Source organism: Brienomyrus brachyistius, unplaced genomic scaffold (assembly GCF_023856365.1).
Source record: "Brienomyrus brachyistius isolate T26 unplaced genomic scaffold, BBRACH_0.4 scaffold152, whole genome shotgun sequence".
NCBI classification, from domain to species: domain Eukaryota; kingdom Metazoa; phylum Chordata; class Actinopteri; order Osteoglossiformes; family Mormyridae; genus Brienomyrus; species Brienomyrus brachyistius.
In genome coordinates this window covers 172,371-193,535 of record NW_026042427.1, presented here as the reverse complement: position 1 = coordinate 193,535, position 21,165 = coordinate 172,371, and the positions used below count along the sequence as shown (strand labels likewise).

At 44.0% G+C, this 21,165-nt stretch overlaps 1 protein-coding gene across 5 annotated transcripts in view; it reads left to right on the top strand.

The window, feature by feature from the left end:
* The window catches only part of agbl4 (AGBL carboxypeptidase 4), a 298,733-nt gene that overhangs the window by 106,136 nt on the left and 171,432 nt on the right, over positions 1–21,165 (top strand). For all 5 annotated transcript variants that reach the window (XR_007388912.1, XR_007388913.1, XR_007388911.1 and 2 more), the window contains exon 4: positions 20,153–20,247. Coding sequence is in view for 2 of the 5 variants with exons in the window: in XM_049005141.1 (XP_048861098.1) it covers positions 20,153–20,247 (95 nt within the window). In the remaining 3 variants the exon portion in view is untranslated. The remainder of the gene's footprint in view (positions 1–20,152; positions 20,248–21,165) is intronic.

Sequence of the window (21,165 nt, the reverse complement as noted above, 5' to 3'; positions counted from 1 at the left end):
ATCACATAATACTAATCGTTACATAAATGGTCATGTAATTGAAACTGAAAATTAATCGCACTGGGATAGATAACAGCAGCGCATCACCGCGAATAGGTGTATACTGTCATTGTCAAACACAAATATTGCCGTCATTGGGCTCATGTGACATCTCGGAGCCTCCGACCGATTGCGATCCACGTCAGTAATAATCTAAAACATGTGAGAGGTGCTTAAGAAAGTCACCAGTGCCACTGTGGAGTCCTTGTATCCTTCAAGGGCACTTCAGTTTAATGTCATGAAGGAAAGATCCCTTCAGGTTAATCCTTGGCTCGCTACGTGCCAGCAAGAAGCCAAATAAAACCTGGGAAATAGCAGTCGGGAGATATAACGTAGCACAGTGTCTGACCCCTGCACAACAGGGTGAAGGAAAGCAATGGGCACAAACTAACTACCCCCAAAACAAACAGTGGTGAATCCCTTTAACCCCCTTTTTGGGAGCTGTTAACTATGGTCGAAGTGTTCGGATGGACAGGGCCGTCCGGGAGCGTGGCAGGCGAGGGGCTGCTCTCTGCAGAATGCCGATCGCTCTGATGGCTGCCTCATTGTTTGCTGTCATGCTTGGCAGTTCTATTTTCCCATGTGTCAAAGCCACAGAGGGAGAGTGAGAGTCTCTGCTCCCCAGCTCTGGAGTCCGATGCTTCAAGGTGACCAGTCATGGAGATCTGAGGCGGCCCCTGTTTGGAAAGGGGCTGACGTGATAGTGACAGTGACAGTGACAGCGCATGAATGCGTCCGTTTTTATACCCACCAGCGAAATTAAATGGGAAAGTGACGTGTTGAGTTTCTGAAGCTCGTGAATGGGGGAGATCCGTTCCTGAGTTCACTGTTATTCCAATCGCACAATGACTGATCCTGCAAGTCTGGGGAATTTGTAGGCCCTCGAATATAGCTAAAGCTCCTATAGTGATCTGATCAATATATAAATAATTTCACAGGGAAATGAATGCAGTACAATCATGTGCAGTTCTGATTATTGATCCTAATATAAGGGGAGCCAGCCGAATCAGCCAAAGCAAGGCCACATCCACAGAGTCATGGAAACTTCTTCAGATGAAGGAGGAAACATAAGCACAAAAACGCTGTTGATCCAAAACTGGCGTGAGGCCGTGGCAGAAGGAAATGCATTAAGATCTGCTGTATAAATAGAATAGATAATGGATTTGAGAGCAATATTATATTTATGCAACTCAATAAAGCAAGACGAGGAAGATTAGTCTATTCTGAAGATAATGGCACCTCAACTCAACCCATTAAATGGCAACTCTATATAAAAATATACAGCGCGGTGCAGCGGGATGCCGTGCACGGATTCCTGTGGGCCGCCCAGCGCACGATTGCTTGTGTCAGCCCTCTGCTGTTCCATGAAAGTCACCTTTCTGCACGTTGTCTCTTCACATTAGGGGAATCCTGGGGAGGGGTGGGGGTGGGGGGGGGGAGCCTTGCCTCTCCAGAATTCCAGCAGCCAGGTGGGCTCGTTATTCACGTCGGATCGGCATCGGGAGGGAGATGACAGACCTCACGTCTTGTACCTGCCATTAGATTAATTCTGCTCTATTAGCGCGAGGGGAGCAGCTCATTTCAAAGCGCATTAAACACTCGCGGATCAATTAGCTTGGAAAGGCGTAACCTTGGCACAAGGAGCACGCGTGCAGACTGACCTGGGACCTGTACTATGACTTCTACCCAGAAGGGCCTCCACTGGCCTGCTGCATGTCCTCTTCTGACACGCATCACGGACGGGGAGCTGACATGCACTTACACGTCCTCATCTGATGTCTATCCTGCTATTTCGCTGTTGATTCGTCTCCGGATACCTGCACAGAATGAGCAGGATGACGGGGGGGTCGAGTCGAGTAGCCCTGTGTGTGGTGTGGAGTCCAGCAAGGTACAGTACGGATCTGCCCAGAAGGTCACGAGTTCGAATCCCATGGCCTGCCCAGTAATCATATCGCTGTTGGGCCCTTCAGGAAGGCCCCTAACCCCAACTGCTTCAGCGACACTAGCTGACCTGCTCTCTGACCCCAAACTTTCCTCTCTTGTACATTGCTTTGCGTAAAAACGTCCATAAAATAAACGTAATGAAAGGATACAGGCTCTCCATGCCTACTTCAGCTCATCTTTTAAGACTGCAAAGTCCTTGCAGAATGTCCTAGACATTCCTGGGCAATTTGTTCTGCTTTCACTGTGACTGATAAGGATGGATTGCAATGAGTGCCGTGAATTCGCACTCGGCCCGGAGACGGAGCTCCTCCCTGCCAGGTCTAACTGCAGCGCTTGACGCGCTGCCCTGCTTTCCTCGCAGATGCCGCGTTAATCAAGGCTGCGCGGTGACGCTGTCTGGACGCCCTGCGCTTTGCAGATCTTACAGCCTGGGGAGTAGCTGCCTCTTACACTTGGGGCCGAAGCCTTTCTGATTACAGCAGGAGTGTCTCTTATTGGACTGTCCCTGATTAAAAGACTGAAGGAGCATAAGAGTGAGAGCCTCACATCAGAGGCAGCTGTGAAGCACAAAGCCGTCTACTTCTCTGGGTTTTTCGCTTTTAAAGGTTTGACCCATAAGAGTTACAGTGCTGCCCTTGGGTGGCCACATATAGCACTGTCACACTGTCATTCTAATCTTGCCTCTGTTTATGTGCGATGTGCAAATTCCCCTCAGGTCACATGGGTTTCCTCAGGAGATTCCAGTTCCTACCTGCAACCGGAAGATATGCACTCCGGCTAGGTTGTGTCCATGGTGACCAAAGTGTATGATTGTGTGTGTGTGTATGTGTGTATGGATTAGGTTTATATTACATTGTGGGGACCAAATATCCCCCCACAATGTAATAAAAACCTGTTTTTTCAAGTTATGGGGGCCATTTTTCAGGTACCCACAAAGGTCTGTGGATGCAGTCAAAAATGGTAAAGCGCCAAAAGTCTCATATATTGTCTGGTTACTTATGGTTAAGGTTAGGACTGGGTTGGGGTTAGGGTTGTCATGTTGGGATTAGGGTTTTCCCCATAGAAATGAATGGAGAGTCCCCACAAAGATATAATTCCAAACCTGTGTGTGTCAGGGTTATTATTGTTAAGGAAAACTAGAATTATAATAAAACATTTTGGAAACCTTAAGTAAACTACAACTAAATAAAAACTAAAAATATTGCTAACTAAAATAAAATAAAAACAAATGTCAAATACTTTTCATTATCGTCAATACTGTTAATGTAATAATAATTATCATTACTATTAATAATAATAATAATAATAATAATAATAATAATATTTATTCAATCATTTTGTGATAGCTAATTAAGTCCTACAGCTTTCAGTCTATCACTAGAAATAAAATGACTTAAGCTGAAACTGAATCTAAAATATATAAAAACCAAATAGAAATATGTCTTTAAAATAAAAACTACTAAAACCACATCAAAGACTAAGTAAAACTAAACCGGATTTCAAATAAAATTTGAAAAGAATATAATTGATACTTTATTGATCACGGTCAGGAAATTCTCTTTACGCCTCTTTGTAAGCAGGAGTAAGCTGGCCGTGAATATAAAATGTAAATTAAATTTAAAAATCCAAACTATAACAATACAGTGTGTTTGTGGCCTGAGATGGAGCAGCATCCTGTCCAGGGTCTTTCTGTGATTCCTGCTGCCTGGGACAGTCTCCAGGCCCCCAGAGCCCCCAGAGCCCCGGCCATGATAAGCAGTTAGAACATGGCTGGATGTTCCGGTCCTCAAACAAATCTAAGAAATCTGTATTTGGCTGTCTGCTGCAGAAAATGGTTAGAATGCAGATAGTGATGCGAGAATCGATCATTAAAGATCTTAAACATTTTTGACTTTGTGAATTGTGATCGATTGCCTGATTAAACAAGTCAGTTTTCTGTCGATATGTAAAAAGAAATCAAATGTAACATGCAACGACTGATGCCGTTTGTCATTTTAATAAAAGTAACAGGTTTGTGAGCGCATCCATCCTTTTTGCCATATATTACAAGATCGCAGTGTGTGTGTACATATTGTACATACTATACACTTCTTTGTAGTTCTATAATATCGTGGTTAGATAAACAATAAGCTGTAGATTTCCCTTGAAATACATCGGTCCAGAGCTGAGTGCTGGTTGTTGCTGTGGTCGGGTCACAGTTCTCATCTGAAATCAGCTCCAGCCTCGCAATTGGACGCGTGTATCTGGCCTATGTGGAGAATGATGGAAGGATATGATATGGTACATTATATGGCAGTTAAATCTAATGTCTGATGTCAAAGGTCATATGACGTCGTATGATGTCCCTAAACTCACAGTGACTCTTGTTGACATCAGAGTTGGCAGCCCTCTCTCCTTTGGCTGCCCCCCCGTTGGGGTCAGTCTTTTATTATAATGTGCTTCCAAATAGCAATTTAATAAAGAAACATATGACACGTGGCTGGAAAGTCCCTCAGGGTATCAAGTGTGTAAAATCGGAACTGTGTGGAAAAGGAATTTGAGGAGGAATTGGAAAACTGAATATTTAATGCCATAACGAAAATCACAGTCGGATCACTTGGAAAATCATGGCCCAGTAAAGCATGGCTAATGGTCCCGTCTGCTTATTCGTCTTGTCTAATGATGCTGAGGTGTTTCCGTTGAAGGCTGCTGTGTCTGTAGCTGGCCGGCAGCTGGCAGGACACTGGGATGTTGTGCTCCATCGACATGGCCACGCCGCAGCCCTCAGAAGCCATTTTTCTGCACATCTGCCTTTTTCTGTATCTTCATGTCATCCCTGAGGTTCCTTTGAAGGTGTTTCCATTTAATCTTTTCGTAAGAAGATTCCAGTGTGAGGTCACAGATCACATCAAGGCTGTTTTCCGACTCAGTGACCATTTAATCAAGCTACAGTCAATTCACAGTGCCCTGTCCTGGCCTTCTTTGTTCCCGGCGTGCAGAGGTGGCGTCAGTCAACAAAGAGCAGAGAATCCCATTGCTGGGAGCTGTAGAGGTCGAGTGGATGTGTTATATTCCCTAAAATGCGTATGTGCAGCGTTTCCCGGCACCGCCGTTCTGCTTGTTATGTAAAGTGACCTCTCAGGCTGCTCTTGTGAAAAATATTCAGGTCGAAAAATCAGATTCACTTAAATACCCAAAACCAACTCCCTGTTTTTATATTCACAGTGGCAAAAAAAAACAAAAAAAAAAACTGAACTTTATGCTATTCTGGAAAGTCCCCATTATGACATAGATAGCAGCTTATTAACAAATGCTCATTATTTATAGTTGATGTTTTATTGAGTTTATGTTCGTTATATATAGTTTATGTTTCACTGAGATAGATGACGCAGTTCCTACAACTGCCAGTGAGCTAATTAGCTGATCATTTACAAACATTTTTCATATACTGCTGTGTGTGTGTGTGTGTGTGTGTGTGTGTGTATATATATATATGTATTTATGTGTATTGTTAGAGCAACAGAAGTCTTTGTAATTTGTGTAGTAATTCCTATGAGATGCTTTGATGTGTAATTAATATTGAGCCTATGGCATGCAAACATGTAAACAAATGAATATTAGACAATGACAGTTGCTTTTGTTTAACAAATTTTGAATGACAGTCATGATGGTCATAACTTTTTTGGTTTTTATTTAAAAAAAAAATCATAAACTTGGTCGAATACCTTGCAGTGGTATGTGGAAAAGAGCTTCTTGTACTGGTGTGATGTTTGGTTGCTCCATCGCTTCTTGTCCACTCGCTGTGTTTGTTTCAGTTCCTTATTGCTCGTCGCCCCTCCATTCTTTAAGAGTTTAGCTCTGTTCCAGTGTCACGATGTGTTATGTCTGAAACGTCTTTGCTTTGAATGCTGTGGTAACAGGTAGGTTTCTCATATCTCCCATAGGTGCTCACCTGCACCCTGAAATTGGTCACACGGGGCACGCAGTGTTTATTGTAATAGACTGAATCCCATTGTTCATTGTAATGGACTGAAACCCATTAGGCTGATAAGCTTATAAGTGCGTCTGGGTAACCGTGCCAACAGAGATCAACGTCAGGATCCGGGAGGCGGTGAAAAGACCAAGCTGACTTCTGCAGTGTGGTTGTATTAGTAATACTAATAATACTAATGCTAATTTTAATGCTGCCCTCACTACAGTAAGTGGGGCGATTTAAAGGTGTGCGTGGTGTTAAAACGCACGTTCTAATTATAAAAATAAAAGCATTACAGCAGCCAAGATGCTAAGAGGAATAATTTCTGCTTAAGGGCAGGGGTGTAAGCAAACACCCAGGAAGTGACTTGGGGCCGGCTGGTGCCTGGGGTCGTGCCCCCCCCATGCTTATTTACACATGGCTGTGTGTGCACCAGACGGTGCTTTGCTTTGGTGCAGAACATCTCGCTGGCCGTGCTGTGGTGCTCACCCTCAGAGTCACTATGGGAGCCAGGCTGTCCGGCAACACTGCAGCGAGTTCGCCTGTGGCAGCGAGGCCGGGCTGAACGCCATCAGGGCTGACGGGCCAGTGTGACGCTGGGGAGAAGCTGCGAGAAGAGCAAGTCACGGAACCGGCATCGTCCGGGGGGGGGAGTGGGGGGTGTCCCTGGGATTCGTGACACTCTGCCAGACGGATACTTTATGACCTGACCTGTATGTCACTCACTACTCAGGCATCGCGTGGGGAGTCTGCCATTCATACAGGGGCAGGGGGATACGACGTGAATATTATGCATTTTTAAAAATTCATTACAGACACCCCTTTACGTTTGCGGTTTCAGTTATTCGTGAGTCAACCGTGAACAATTACATGGGAATATTATGGGAGCTTGCCGAAATATCGCGAAAACTCACATACTGTGAGTCAGAAAAAATACGGTAAATGCTTTGCATCACATAAAATCATATAATAAATAAATATTAGTAATATATACTGTAATATCTGTAGTGTAAGTGCATGATGTTTCTTTAATATCGAAAGTCTCGGCTTGGATACACTGTGTACCTTCGTCTCGGCAGCGGACCCCTCCTCACGTATTAGTTGTCTTTGTGAACTTTTGAACTTTTCAGTGCGGCTGATTTTGCATATTTAATAAAGGGGTGTAAAACATAGTGTTCCCAGTGCTTACAGCAGTAACTTTGTAGATACAGGGGAATAATTTAGATGATTTGTATTTTATATAAAAAGGTCTTAATATGAAATAACAAATTAATTTGACATGCAAAATGTAGAGTACAGTATGATTTGTTTAGAAATAGGTGTGATAATAAATGATAATAAATGTTAATGTTATACTTCAGGCTAGCAAACTGTTTAGGTGGGAGGTTCTTATTATTTGTAATTTTTTATGTTTGCAGGCATCTTCTGCCCCTCGCAAATGTGGGGGGTTTACAGCATATTAATCATTGTCTCTGACTAATTTCAGAGTTATAGTAAGACTTGTTTAAATTCAAAAATACTGTACAAGTTCAAGCTGTCTAAGTTGCAGCGCAGCGTGTGGCTGCCTGGGATATGAACAGACGTTGTGGTCAGCATGATGTATTCATCACCTCTCCAGGGCTGTGGGCTACACACTTGTCTCAGCTCACTCTGTGTGGCTTTTCTTGGGAAACTCCAGTTTCCTCCTGCAGGTCAAAAACATGTTGTTTACGCTGATTGGTGTCTCTAAATAGTGCATCATGTGTTCATGTGTTATGTATATCTTACATTTTAAGGACCAGATGCCCCTACAATAAATAAAATAGATAAAAACCTGTTATTGTGTGTGTGTGTGTGCGTGTGCGCATATGTGTGTGTGTGTGTGTGTGTCTGTGGTCCAGGTATCAAATGTCCCCGGAGCGTGATAAAAACCTGTTATTTTGACGTTGTGGGGACCATTTTTACATAAGTATAACATTAATGTTACAAGAAATCCGTGACTGCATTCAAAAAACAAAAAATGACAAAAACTTACGGCTGCTTAGGGATCAAGGGCATCATTTTTGGGTTTTGGTTTTTCCCATAGAAATAAATGAACGGGCCCCACAAAGATATGAGTACTGGTCTCTCTCTGTGTGTGCGTGTGTGTGCGTGTGTGTGTGTGTGTGTGTGTGTGCGTGTGTACGTGCACGAGCAGGTATACTTATCCTTTCACAATGTCCCCATAACGTGATAAATCTGTTTTTTTGGCAGGAAACCAGTCCCCATAAGGGAAAACTCTATTTTATAAAAATCGGTGACTGTTATGAAAAAACTAAAGATGCAAAAACTCTTGTATTTTGCTTGGTTACTGATGGTTAGGGCAGGGTGGGGGTTAAGGTTGTCATAGTCAGCGTTAGCATTTTCCCCATAGAAGTGAACGTTAAGGATAGGTATGCTCGAGTGCTCTGAGATGGACTGGCACCCTGTCCCCTCTGTCCCCTCTGTCCCCTGTACCTGTGGCAAAGACAGCAGGCTCACAGAGTGCCTGTACTAGATATATAGTATCTGTGGATGAATATACAGTTTGTCAGGTGTGGCCACTCCTTTGTACAGGATCACAAGCTTGAGCATCAGTAACCTGCTAATCAGTCGGTTTAGTTATTTAGAAATTGTCTAAACACCACTCAGCTTAAGCTGCTCAGCTATGCAAGCAATTACAATGCCATCGAATCTAATTGTGTTTCGGGGGTTAAACGGGGCTGCTTTTGTTTGTTGGAAGATTCTGTTGCAAACATGTAAACTGATGCTTTAGTAAATACTAAAATATGCAGTCAAACTGCAGTTGAATGTGTCATTGGTGTTTGGTGTCATTGTCATTTTGGTGAATAGGTTGTGGTTAGCTTGTGACCGTCCCTGTGACAACGTAATGGCTGGATGCCTGCTGCCAGACAGAGGAATAGGAGATCTCACGCTGCTCTGGGTCTCACAGAACCCGCACAGCCTCCAGTGCTCTTCTGTTTGCCTCATTTTTTGGGTCCTTCTGGATGTTTTCTTTATTGCTTTCATTGATTTTGACTTGTGCTTTTAGCTCGCTCAGAGTATATTGTTTTTATTTAGTCAATTTTGTAAAGAAACTTTCCTTTTGTGTGTGAGTGTCTGTTACTGGAGGCGGTACCGTGTGCCAGTCACTGCCGTCATGGGGGATCAGAGTGGTGTTTGTGTGCCTATTTATAGGTGTGTATGTGTCTGTGTGTTTTAATAGCTTTGCAGGGTCTTTTCTAGGGAAACTCCGGAAAGGACCTTGTAAGGTCATTCACTAAAGGATTTTCTATGGTTAGACTTTTTTTCCCTCAAAATTTTTGTTTTCGTATTACATTTGTTTTGATCTCAAATGTCATGTTTCTGAGTTTTGTTGGAGGGAAATTTGTAATCATACACTGAATCACAGAAAGTGAATGTGAGAGTGTCTTGCAGTGACACACATATGTGTGTTTGTTTGAGCATGTACATTGCTGTGTGTGTGTACCTCTGTATATGTGTGTGTACCTTTGTGTGCGTGTATCTCTGTGTGAGTGTTTGTACCTCTGTGTGAGAGTGTGTACCTCTCTGTGAGAGTACATTTGTGTAGGTATCTCTGTGTTTGTTTTCCTGTGTGTTTATGTGTGTGTATACCTCTGTGTGTGTATGTATCTCTGTGTGTGTGTTCCTATGTGTGTGTTTGTACCTCTGTATATGTACCTTCATGTGTGTGTTCCTGTGTGTGTGTGTACCTCTGTGTGTGTACCTCTCCTTAGCGCCCTTGGCCCCATTCCCATGTCCCCCTGCATCTCCTCGCGGAGACCCTGTGGACCTGCATCAGTCAGATGCCTGGCTGACATGTGCCCCTGCACTCTGTCAGTCAGGTGGGATGGGGGGGGGGCTACTTCCTGCAGCCTCTGCGGATCTCCGTCTGGCTTCAGGTTGCCTAACGCTGTGTATTCCACTGCTTATGTCTTCTCTGTGGTCCGGGGAGGTGTGTGTGGGCTGGGTCACAGAGTCGCCGGGGGTCACACGGCACAGACAGAGAATCTCCTCCGTCTTACAAAGCTGTGCATCTTCATTCTCACGACTGTCGGGAATAAGCTCCATCTCGATTCATTATTGATTCCAATATCCAGTGCGGTCGTTTCCGGCTGAACAGGAACGTGGAGCAGATTGGGCTGAGGAGACTTCACTGGGCACATGTGCGCCTGCAAGCCGAGTCGCATTGATATAACAATGTTTCGCACTTATTAAATCCTTTAGTAAGTAATGCACTTTAAAGCTGGTGATGCCTTGGGAGCCCTGAGCGTGTGACCATGTGGATGTTTGGCGCAGCGCCGCTCGGACCGTGCCCATGCAGCTCAGGTGCCACAGAGCAGATCGTGCTGCTCATCCTGACAGAGGCGAGTGTCGCCGGGGCTCCTGCACATTCATTTGTCTGACGCCTGTCTTCTCGCGGTGAGCGTCTGCGAGAACCCGGGCTTGTGAGGACATCCTCCATCAATCACAGCCGCTCAGGACCGCCGATTTAAATATTTCATTGGAAGGGGCCAGAGCGTGCCAAGGATGGCGATGCATTAGAGAGAGAGAGAGAGAGAGAGAGAGAGAGAGAGAGAGATGCGGATGGTCACGTTACACAGGGATGAACGGGCCAAGGAGATGGCTGGCGTGAGCCCTGGCCCTGGGGCTTATCTGTTCATCCTTTTATGTTCTGGGTCTCTCTATCTTAACATGTGAACCTTGCCTCTTTAAGCATCAGTACTAATAATAACAATACTACTATTATTACTACTGCCACTACTACTATTGTTATTATTATCAATACTACTACTACTACTATTCCTACTACTACTACTACTATTACTACTACTACTACTACTAATAATAATAATAATAGTAGTATGAATTATTATTATTATTATTATTATTATTATTATTATTATTATTAATAATGGCAATTAATAATAATTAATGGTAGCTGTCAGAATGGGAATTCCAGTGCACCCATGAGTGGGTGTATGTCTGTGTCTGTTTGTCTGTGTCTGTCCGTGCATATATGTTTGCGTGAGTGGGGGGGGGGGGGGGGGTTGTGTCTCCTTCTGTTGCCTGCGTACATGCATGTGTTAACACCGTTTACTTCATTTTACTCTCATCACTCTGAGACGCGGGTATAGGTGACTCCATATGTTATTCAGACCCTAAGTATTATTTGCTAGGTGAGGATGGAGAAAAAGCAGCGGATGCATTATGATAATAAAAACAAATCACCGGCATGGCACTTATGTAAATTTAACATCCAACAGGGAGGTTATTTGAATATAATAAACGGAAACATAACCAAGATGGATGCTGGTTTTGTGAACTTATGGATCGCCCTCTATTTACGTTCCTTTCCAGATGAAAGATGAATCAAAAAGTTGTTTTTGGTATTTATCCGTGGACAGTAGTGCCCTGAGTAGCCTGTTCTTTTTTATGTGCGTTCCTTTATTCTGTTTTGTGTGTGTTTGTGTTTATTGATTTGTTTTTCTCGGAATCAATGGAGGGTGTGGTATTCTCCATGCTTATCAGTGTCTAATCTATCAAGTGCAGAATACCATCGCTTTTTGTTACGGATGATTTTCCAAAGGTTACTCTGTGCATTAATGCAGTCTCGCTTTCCATAAACAGCTAGGTGTTTTATGAATCGTGATCCGTATCAGGAGAGGAATAGCATAAAAGCATCACAAAAGGCCATTAAATACTCAATCACCCCCTCTGTGATTCTTCTTTTTTCTGCTTCAGTTGTTGCCAGAGCACTTTTTCAGGTGATCTGTGAACCAGCCCTGTCCTTCTCACCCACCCTGACTCTCAGCTCCCAACCCTTCCACCCCCCTCGCTCCCCTGCAGGTCCACGTTTGGTGAAATGCGCCATTTCCCCCATCGTTCCCGTTTCCTTCCAGCACATGCAGACAGAGAGGCCCCGGGAGCGGTGCGGCTGCGTAATAAACTACATGCCATGTCTTAACAGCCTCCCTCAGAGGCGTGCGGCCCGGCGCGCCCCATGCATATAGATGAGCCCTCGGTGTGGGAGATCGCTTTGTTACAGCCTCTCAATCACACTGCAGGGCTGAGACGGTGGCGGCCGCCGGGAGCAGTCTGCCTCTGCCGCACCGCGGCCCCCGCCGGCCCTTTGTCTGCACAGAGAACTTATAAAAAATAAGATGGGGTTAAAGGAGGGGAGCATGTGAGCAGCCCTCTGCCGGTGCTGATTAATTAATGAGGCTGTTACCTCCCGGATGGCAGCGCTGCGTCTTAGTGAGATTGATATTCTTCAGAGGCGTTAAGCTACTCATATTGAGATTTCTCTACAGCCGCTGCTGATCTGGCAAGGTCGCCATGTCACGCTACCCTTGGGAGTGCTCTAAATTAAAATGTTGACCTGTGACATCACTTCCTGCTAACGCAGCATTGCTGTCAGGGTTGCGATGTCGTAGGATCCCCCTTTTTACCGGAGTCGCAAACCCTGCGATTTCAGCTCTCTCTTTGTTTCGGACATTTACTGCTTTTATCGGTGCTCAGATGCTGAATTTGTCCCTCATATCTGGACTGACGACTCCTTTTCTCGAGTGTGTCCCTCCTACGTCAGTGCTCAGTGTCCTGAGTGCCACCCAGTGCTCTTTCGATTTTACCAGATGCTTAGAACAGATGTTAATATGTGCCCACCTGCAGGAAGAGAGAATACGCCTGTCCTTCTTCTCATTAAAACGCAAAAGGCTCAACTGCCATTGGCCATCGTAGGAAACCCCCGTCTTGTTTGCTTCTCATATTCGTATGTATCCCATCATGCCGAGGGAGAGCACCTGCTGGCTGTAGGTTGCTGTGTTATTTATAGTCGGGATCCTGGGTTCAGTCTCAGATGCTGGCACTTACCCTCCAGACAGTGATGCATTATTAATCTCAAAATGACTCATATTTTGCCCTGTGGGGTTTGGCAGTGTGTCAGCCTTGACCAAGGGCTGTATTGTAATTAATGCAGATCTGGGCAAAAGCAAAATAACATATTTACTTTAATGCTTACTGTTACTTGCGTTGCTGAAACGTTGCCAGCAGCTATATCAAAACACACTTGACATGGCGCACGGGCTGAACAATGGGCTCGGAGATCCACGGCAGATTGGCCCTCTCTGACGCCCATCTGCCACCCTGCCATGCCATTGGCTGCTTTCCCGGAGGGTCGATGGGACTTGAAGTTGAAATTGAAAAACGATTGGTGTGAGCTGGAAGAGGGAGCAAGGTAGGAGCACGGAGGGGCACCAAGCCCAGAGGCATTTGTCTGACTTGGTCGTGCTGTGGTCTGGCACGCGGTACCGGAACGGGGAGAATCGGGAGCTGAACTTGCCTCGTTTCAAACTGAGCCTGGTGCAGTTAGAGGGTGACGGCTGACAGTCGCCACCTCTTACTTCGGGTGGGGGGAGGTGATATAAATTTATGAGTATATGAAACTTCATACTGCTCGTATGATCCTAGTGTGTGCCACGCCCCCCCATTAACCCCGTGTGGAATCCCTACGTTCACTAGCCGTTCTGCGTTTCCTGCCTACAGTCTCCTGTATTTAGTCCGCGTTCAAGTCTGTTTCTCCAGTCCTGTCATTGAAGTCTCTCACTGTTGGTACCGTTTTTCGTCAATAAACCCTCATTCCCGACTCTCCCTTTCCCGGATCCTTGATTCCTTGCTGCCATGCCTGTTTGTCCAGCATGTGACGTCACACTTATAATTTTAAAGTATATCTTTTTAAAATTTTTTTATTAGTTCAATTTAATTATATATATTTTTGTGTGGCACCATTTATAACACAACTGTCCCAAGGCACTAAAACAAAAATGTGTGGCTACATGTTATTAGTACATAGATACAAATGGCTCATGCTACAAGGGAAAAGAAAGGAAAAAAGCCAGAATATTAGTGTATATTAATACATTTATAAATAATCAATATAATATCATAATATACTGTGTCTATATAATATGGAGTCAAAGCTGACTTTGAATTTAACTATAAATCATAGATACAATATTTTGGCCTTCAAATTGACTGAGATCCACGAAATCCTGAAGAATGGGGATTAAGATGCAAATGCACAGGAGACATATGCACAATTTGAAAAATCAGTACAAATGTTTAAAACAAAACCTGTAAATTGGCATCCAGAGACAAACAGTTTGCCTGTTTCATTGTTCGTTTGATACACATGTTCTGTTGAATTTGATGAGCTTTCAGTGTATCGGCACCTGCTCATGTCCCCTCAGGCAGACCTCCGAGGTGAAGATTCTGGATCGGTGATGTCGAGATGTTCTCAATCTTTTTGGCCTAAAACTCTTCAGATGTGATGCTGCCCGTCTCGACAACTGCAAAACATGCTCAATTAAAATAAGAAGAAAAGTAATGCGACCGTTTAATTGCATTAACATAATGCCTTCTAACGATCATTAAGCGCACCAAAATAGTCACGATAATAAAGCAATTACTATTTTGGGAGCACAATTAGCCCAGCACCTTTTTGATGCTATAATTACAACATGCAGATGGATACTCACAGAGATTTGGTCTGTGGAGAAGTAAGATGTGAAAGGCAGTGAAGACAAATAGGTTGTCTGTAAAAAGTCATTTCTGCCAGTGGGGAACTACGGTGTAGTGGCTTGGAGAGCTGGACCTTACAACCGTCTTGCACCCGTGTGTGCGTGTGTGTGCATGTGGGGGTGTGTGCGTGTGTGTGTGTGTGTTGGGGGAGGGGACATGTTTTGCGAGAGAACATTTTGGAACTAAACCTGTCTCTTAAATGAAAATGGAGGGACATAAACAAAGGAGTGTAAGGGGGGAATGGAAGGATAGAGGCTGAGGTGGCTGGGGGAGGTGGGAAGGAGATAAAGAGAGAATTGGTTTTCATGCTTGGTAGTCGGGGGCCCTGTAAATCTCCTAGGAGCAGGCCAGAAGACAGCAGAAGGTTGATCCTCATCCATCACTCCTGACAATTTCACCACTCCGGCGTGTCTTGACAGAGGACGCGAGAGCGCACACACACACACACACACACACACACACACACACACACACACACACACACAAGTGCACACGCACGCACACACACTCAAACATACACAGAAATCCTGCTAGAGTTGGATGGGCCTGTCTCACTGTGCAAATTAACTGTAATTTTCAAAACTAGGGCTGCTTTAAGAGGGAGGTGTTTTTTAGGTTTGGTTTATTCATTTCCTTGTTGGAAACAAAGATGTGGCATCCAGGTGGTGTAATATCGGCCCTGTTGGAGCCTCAGCCCTTTGAAATCATAGAAGGGGGGGGAATGGTCACTAGTTTAAAAAATAAAAGGCAGGTGGTCTCTGGAGACAGCAGATTGGACTTTATATATAGAGCCCTCGCTCTGGCCCATGCCAAAGAGAGTCTTAACAGCTCTGACTGCCAGAGTGCCTCAGTGCCGATGCTGCTCAGCCAGGGGACCAAGGAAGCAGGTGCACAGGTGATGAGGAGGGGAGGTGTGCCTCATAAAATGTTAGTGTGCACACAGCCTAGTTGGGTCGGTGGAGGATAATCCTAGTAATACTGAGGAGGGGGGGGGTTTACAGATTCAGGAGAATTATTTGACCCTTGTCAGATAGAAGTGTTTTAAGTGCTCTGGGAGTTAAATGAAAAATAGCAGAACCTGTACGGAAAACCTGTGTGGAGAACCTGGGCAGAGGGCGTGTGTGGGGGGACCTGGGCAGAGGGCGTGTGTGGGGGACCTGGGCAGAGGGTGTGTGTGGGGGACTTGGGCAGAGAGGATGTGTGGGGGTCCTGGGCAGAGGGCGTGTGTGGGGGTCCTGGGCAGAGGGCGTGTGTGGAGGACCTGGGCAGAGAGTCAAATGGACACATGAACTTCCAGATGCACATCCTCACATGCACACCCTCACATGCACACCCTCACATGCACACCCTCACATGTACACCCTCACATGTACACCCTCACATGCACACCCTCACATGCACACCCTCACATGCACACCCAGAAACACAGCATCCCAGTTCTACTGTATGTGCCCTAATCCAACATTCTTTATGAATTACAAGCTTTAGGTTAACAGTGTCATCTGTTTATGTCTTCTGTGTTCATACTTATTTAGCCTTGATGTCCCTGTACACACATGTTCAATAGGCTAATTAAATGTGTACAACATGCAGGGAGTATATTACTCCTGCCTTGAGCCTTGTGCTGCCTGTGATAGGCTCCACCCCCCCCACCCCCAGCTTTGCCAAGAATAAGTGGTTGGAAGATGGATGGGTGGATGACTGGATGGAACGACGGATGGATGGAGTGTCTTTTTTCATCTACTAGAAATTCTTGCCTGACTGACAATCATTAAAAGAGGACACTCCTAATTAAAGATGTAAAAGGTGTACATTACCACACAATAAGGCCATGAATATCCCCTCTGCAAACACTAAAGCTTCCCTCCTAGCAGAAATCATATTACACTCAAAGGGCCATAACTGTATCATCCAACCAAAGATTTGAGGCTGATTTTAAAATATGGCAGGTTTTTTGTGACATCTGGTATCTTTAAAACCCATCTCGTTCTACTTTTCCGCTGCATGGATGGATGTTTGAATGAACCATTTTCCCCCCAAAATGAGGTAAATTAAATCGTGACATTTAAAGGCTGCTTTGAGCCTTGTGATTAACAGTGGATATAAAGAGTCCAGCACATAAAATCACAGAGGCTGTTTCTTCTGTATTTTCAAAAAAAAAAAAAAAAAAAAGTTAAAAAATCTCTGTTGCTGTTTCTTGGGTGGCAAACTGAAGAAAGGTGGAGCCACTGAATGAATGACCAGGTGCCACACTTCACTTCCCATCTCTCTCTGACTGCACCAGTCCTACGTGATGCACCCTCCCTGTGCTACCAGTTAAATTCCACTGCCTGCCCAGCTATATGTTTCCATATTGCACTGGGTCCTACATCCTACATACCACACATTGTGTCACTGTAGAGGACACTATACACAGCTGGGGCCAGCACTGCAGGGCATCTGTAGGGGCTGCTGCTTAGTCAGTGTGAAATGGGTTTTGGGATGGAAGTGGTCTGCCTGCAGGGTGGGAGGGGTACCGACCGGTTAGCTTCTCCGGCCCCCACTTTTCTGCCGCTGCCGTAGGCCATGCCATCCACTGCCGCTAGCCAGCCTGTGGTGCCGCGCGGTGCGAGTCATCGAGTGATCAAAGTCTGCGCAAAGAGGAAGGAGAAAGCTACTGTGGACAGCAAAGCAGCCATCTCTGATGAAGGAGGGGCTCCCTGGCTACTACATTTTTGTGTGTGAGGAAATATACTGAGCGCTCTCTGTACTATTCATGCAGCTAACAGGTATCCGAAGTGAGTCACACCCCTTACTCTATATTTAACCTGTTTACATAAACACATACAGTATGTCGTATGGTGCTTTCAGTTAAAACAGCTAATGTATTATTATGCCGCAGACTTTCACTACTACCAGAGTGCCTATTTATTATTATTATTTACATATTATCACATTTACATATTTAACAGATGCTTTTATCCAAAGCAATGTATGAACGAGGCAAATAGCAGATTGCAAACATGCAAACATAAGTCGACGAGGTATAAATACAGACTGAGCATCCAGTGAGTAGCCACTTACAACGGCAAGCCTTATTGGGGCTAGAGCACGGCAACAACTATTAAAAAAGAACCTATTAAGTCTATTCAAGGGTCAGATGTACAACATAAGAGCATTCAAGGGACATAAAGAGGCATCACTATTATAATCGTCATTAGCTTTTTTAGTCCAACTGCTGTTTAAATGCTATAAGACGTGTTAAGTTGCTTGGTGATTGTAGGGGGTCATTTGAAGAGAATGGGATACTTAGAATACTGGTTTCAAAATACTTAGTCTCGTTTTTGTTTATATTTACGTTTGCAGTAACATAGTGTTGCAATAACATAAGAATGTAGTCATTGCTGTAACCGTGGATGCCAAATGAACAACATCAAGAGAAGACAGGTGCCACGGCTGTGACGCGTCTGACGGGCTCGGAGCGGCTCCATTGTAGTTGTTATTTCTGGAACGAAACTAACTGGGCATGTTCGATGTGTGTCGGCGCGAGCGTGGGACACTGCAGCGCAGGCTCCACGAGCCGCAATTAGTGCGGGACACGGCACCCGGCGCGTCCTGATGACCGCTCTTTGGTGACCGGAGCCGGTTCGGTTCATCGCGGTCAAACCAACTCGTTTGCCCGATATGGCTTTTTCCACTAGTCAAGTACGAAACTCGCCGCAGCCTGGAACTACTTATGAGATAAAAATAGCCGGCTAGTGATTGGCAGTTCGGCGCGGCCCCGACAACGGGTGAGTGACGGTTTGTCTGTTCGGGAAATTTAAACAGCGTTTGCTGTTGGCCGGGCAGCAATCAGCGTTTCATCCGGAAAGCCCTGCCATCCAACTCTGTGCTTCCCTCCTAATACCCACCTTTGACTTAATTCGTATCAAAACAAAGATGTTCCTTTTTAATTAGTGCAACTTTAATGCACTGAAGCCACCGCATTATTCTGTGGTGAGTATAGTTCATGTAGTCTCTTTTACAATGACTTGCCTCAGGATGAATGCACGACGAGCACCTAATATTAATCGCATCAGCCCCGCAGAGACAATGGACCCCCAGACATAATATGTAGAATGGTCCTCCCTCTGCCCCCCCCGCCGGAGTTAAACACGCTTGGAAAAATACATTATAGACATAAGCACTAAATAAGACAATCTGAATTTCTGAAAAAAGGAAGAAGACTGATGTAAGGCAGAGAATGAGTATGTGTTTGCCTGAGGAACAGCTGAAAGTAGGCTGGCAACAGATGTGCAGGGCAGTAAAGTGTAATTGAAATGCCAGCAGCAATGGTCTTATCTCCATGGTACAGGAGCTTGCTGCCAGTCTGAACATCAGTTAAATGTCATTTTACCTAGGTCTGCATCAGAGGGCCACAATCCCCACTTTTGTGATGGGGAGTGTGTGTGTGCGTGTGCGTGTGTGTGTGGCTCAGGTGGCCAGATAGTTTAGAAGCTCACCGTGAATGTCTACCTGCTTGAATTAGGTTGTGATTTAGTATGGTCTGTCGGTGGGTGTCATTAGTCCCACAGTGATTGGGTTTTTTTTAGTTCTTAGCCAATTCCAATCAGATTCCTTGAAAAGCGATATCTTCATTTTCCAGTACAGGGTATTATACGACTTAGCTGTGAGCAGGTCTATTAAAGTTAAACCAGCACACTGGTGGCCCTCCTGATCTGGTATGGTCTCCCTGGTTATAATTTATCTAGGAAAAACGAAAGGTATCTGTGTCTGTAGATATGACTTATTTAATGAGGTTTCCCCCTTTTCCACTTTCTCCAGTCTGCATCTATAAATAAATTCATTCCAATAAACTCAAGTAAATGTAACATTATCTGAGTTTTGCATGGTAATTGCAATTTTTCCATATTAATTGACTGGGTGAATGTTACTGTGTGCTGACTCCATTTGCGTCTGCTACACAGGTAAAAGTTCAATTAAAACTATATTTCCTAAAAAGTTTCCCAGTGCATCTTCTCCGATACTGAGATCATGGAGACAATCTAGGATATGTCAAAACCCTATGAAAAAAATAAAAATATCAAAATGTATAATAGTCGTCACTGTACAGACAACTTTCAGACAGCCGGTTTAGCATCAGATTTCTTAAAAAAGCTCAGATTTCATTCTCCCTGAAACCATGCTTTTTACCCCCAGGTATTTTTTAAGTGAAATCACATTGTAAAATATCAAAGCTGAGCACCTTCTGTAGTGCTTTTACTACTTTGCCTTCTGTAGTGTTGTTTTAGGTCTTTCAGAGTATATAAAATATTACTTGAATTATTATTATCTTGGTAAGATATGCAGAAAGTGAACTGGACAGGTATAAGAGGTTGAAGATGTACAAGAAATTACAGGAGGTACGCAATGTGTTAATGAAAGTGCCTTGGACTTTTTCTGAAGAAAGATGCACAAGTTGTCTTGTACCTGGATTGATGGTGCATTCTGGTACATCTTACTACAAGTCCGATTGTCAGCTTTGTGGCAGTCTGAGCAGCCTTTCTGTTTTTTTTATTGAGTAATAAACATACAAAACCATTTCCCATAGGTGTGAACTATGGTAATTGTGTGAAATGTTGATTTGTCTCTTTTTTCCAGAGGGTTATTTTCAACATTGTGAATTTCAGCAAGACCAAGAGCTTGTACCGGGATGGAATGTCTCCAGTGGTGAAGTCCACCAGCCGACCCAAGTGGTAAGTCATGTGTGGTCCACATTAGCAGGGTTTCATCTGATCTGCACTCCACTGAATTCAGATGATTGTTTATTGTTCAGAACCAAATATTGGTAGTTATTAATACTGTTTTATACCTTAACATTTATTATCAATAATAAAATATACTATAGCACAGTTGACCCTTAGGCATCATGACTGTCCCCATTTCGGTTTTGACCAATGCGAGGTCCGCCTGAGACTTTAAGATGGGATTTTTTTTTTTTAGTTTTTTTTTTTCTGAGATTTGTGAAATCCGCAGACGACACGCAAAGGCCAGCAGACAGCACACAGAAAGTCTAGTAAGTCATAAGAGCATAAAATATGTGTACAGTGCTGGTTTGGAGGACACCAAAAAAACGGTTTGCGGCAGCTTCTTACGTGATATTTGCACTGATCTTGGTATCTCATGTTTCTTGTATCTTTTCAGTTTGTTTTGTTTTGCTTGCTTGCCCACTTCGCTCGCCAAGGGGACCAAAACATTTTGCACGGTTTTGTGGACTGTGATGTAGAAGGGTTGACTGTAATATGTCACAGCACAGATTCTTCTCTAAAGAAGACGACAAAACTTCTGTTGCCTGTCATAGAAAAACATGGTGAAATGGCTCAGTGATACAGGTAAAATTGCACAGACTCCTAAGATGACAGTTGCAGTATATTGGTGGTCGCTAAAAAGTAAATTGAAACCTAAAATATGCTGTAGTGGATGTTGTTATATTTTATATTTTATTAAAAAAATAGCAACATATTTTATATATATATTTATATTTTTTTCTTTTTAAAAAACATATATTTTTGCCAAATAAGTTTTTCACAGAACTTTTATAGATTTACAGTTTTTCACAACTTTTAAACTTTTGGGGAAACGGGTTATATTTCTTTCAGTTTCTCTAAGGCAGG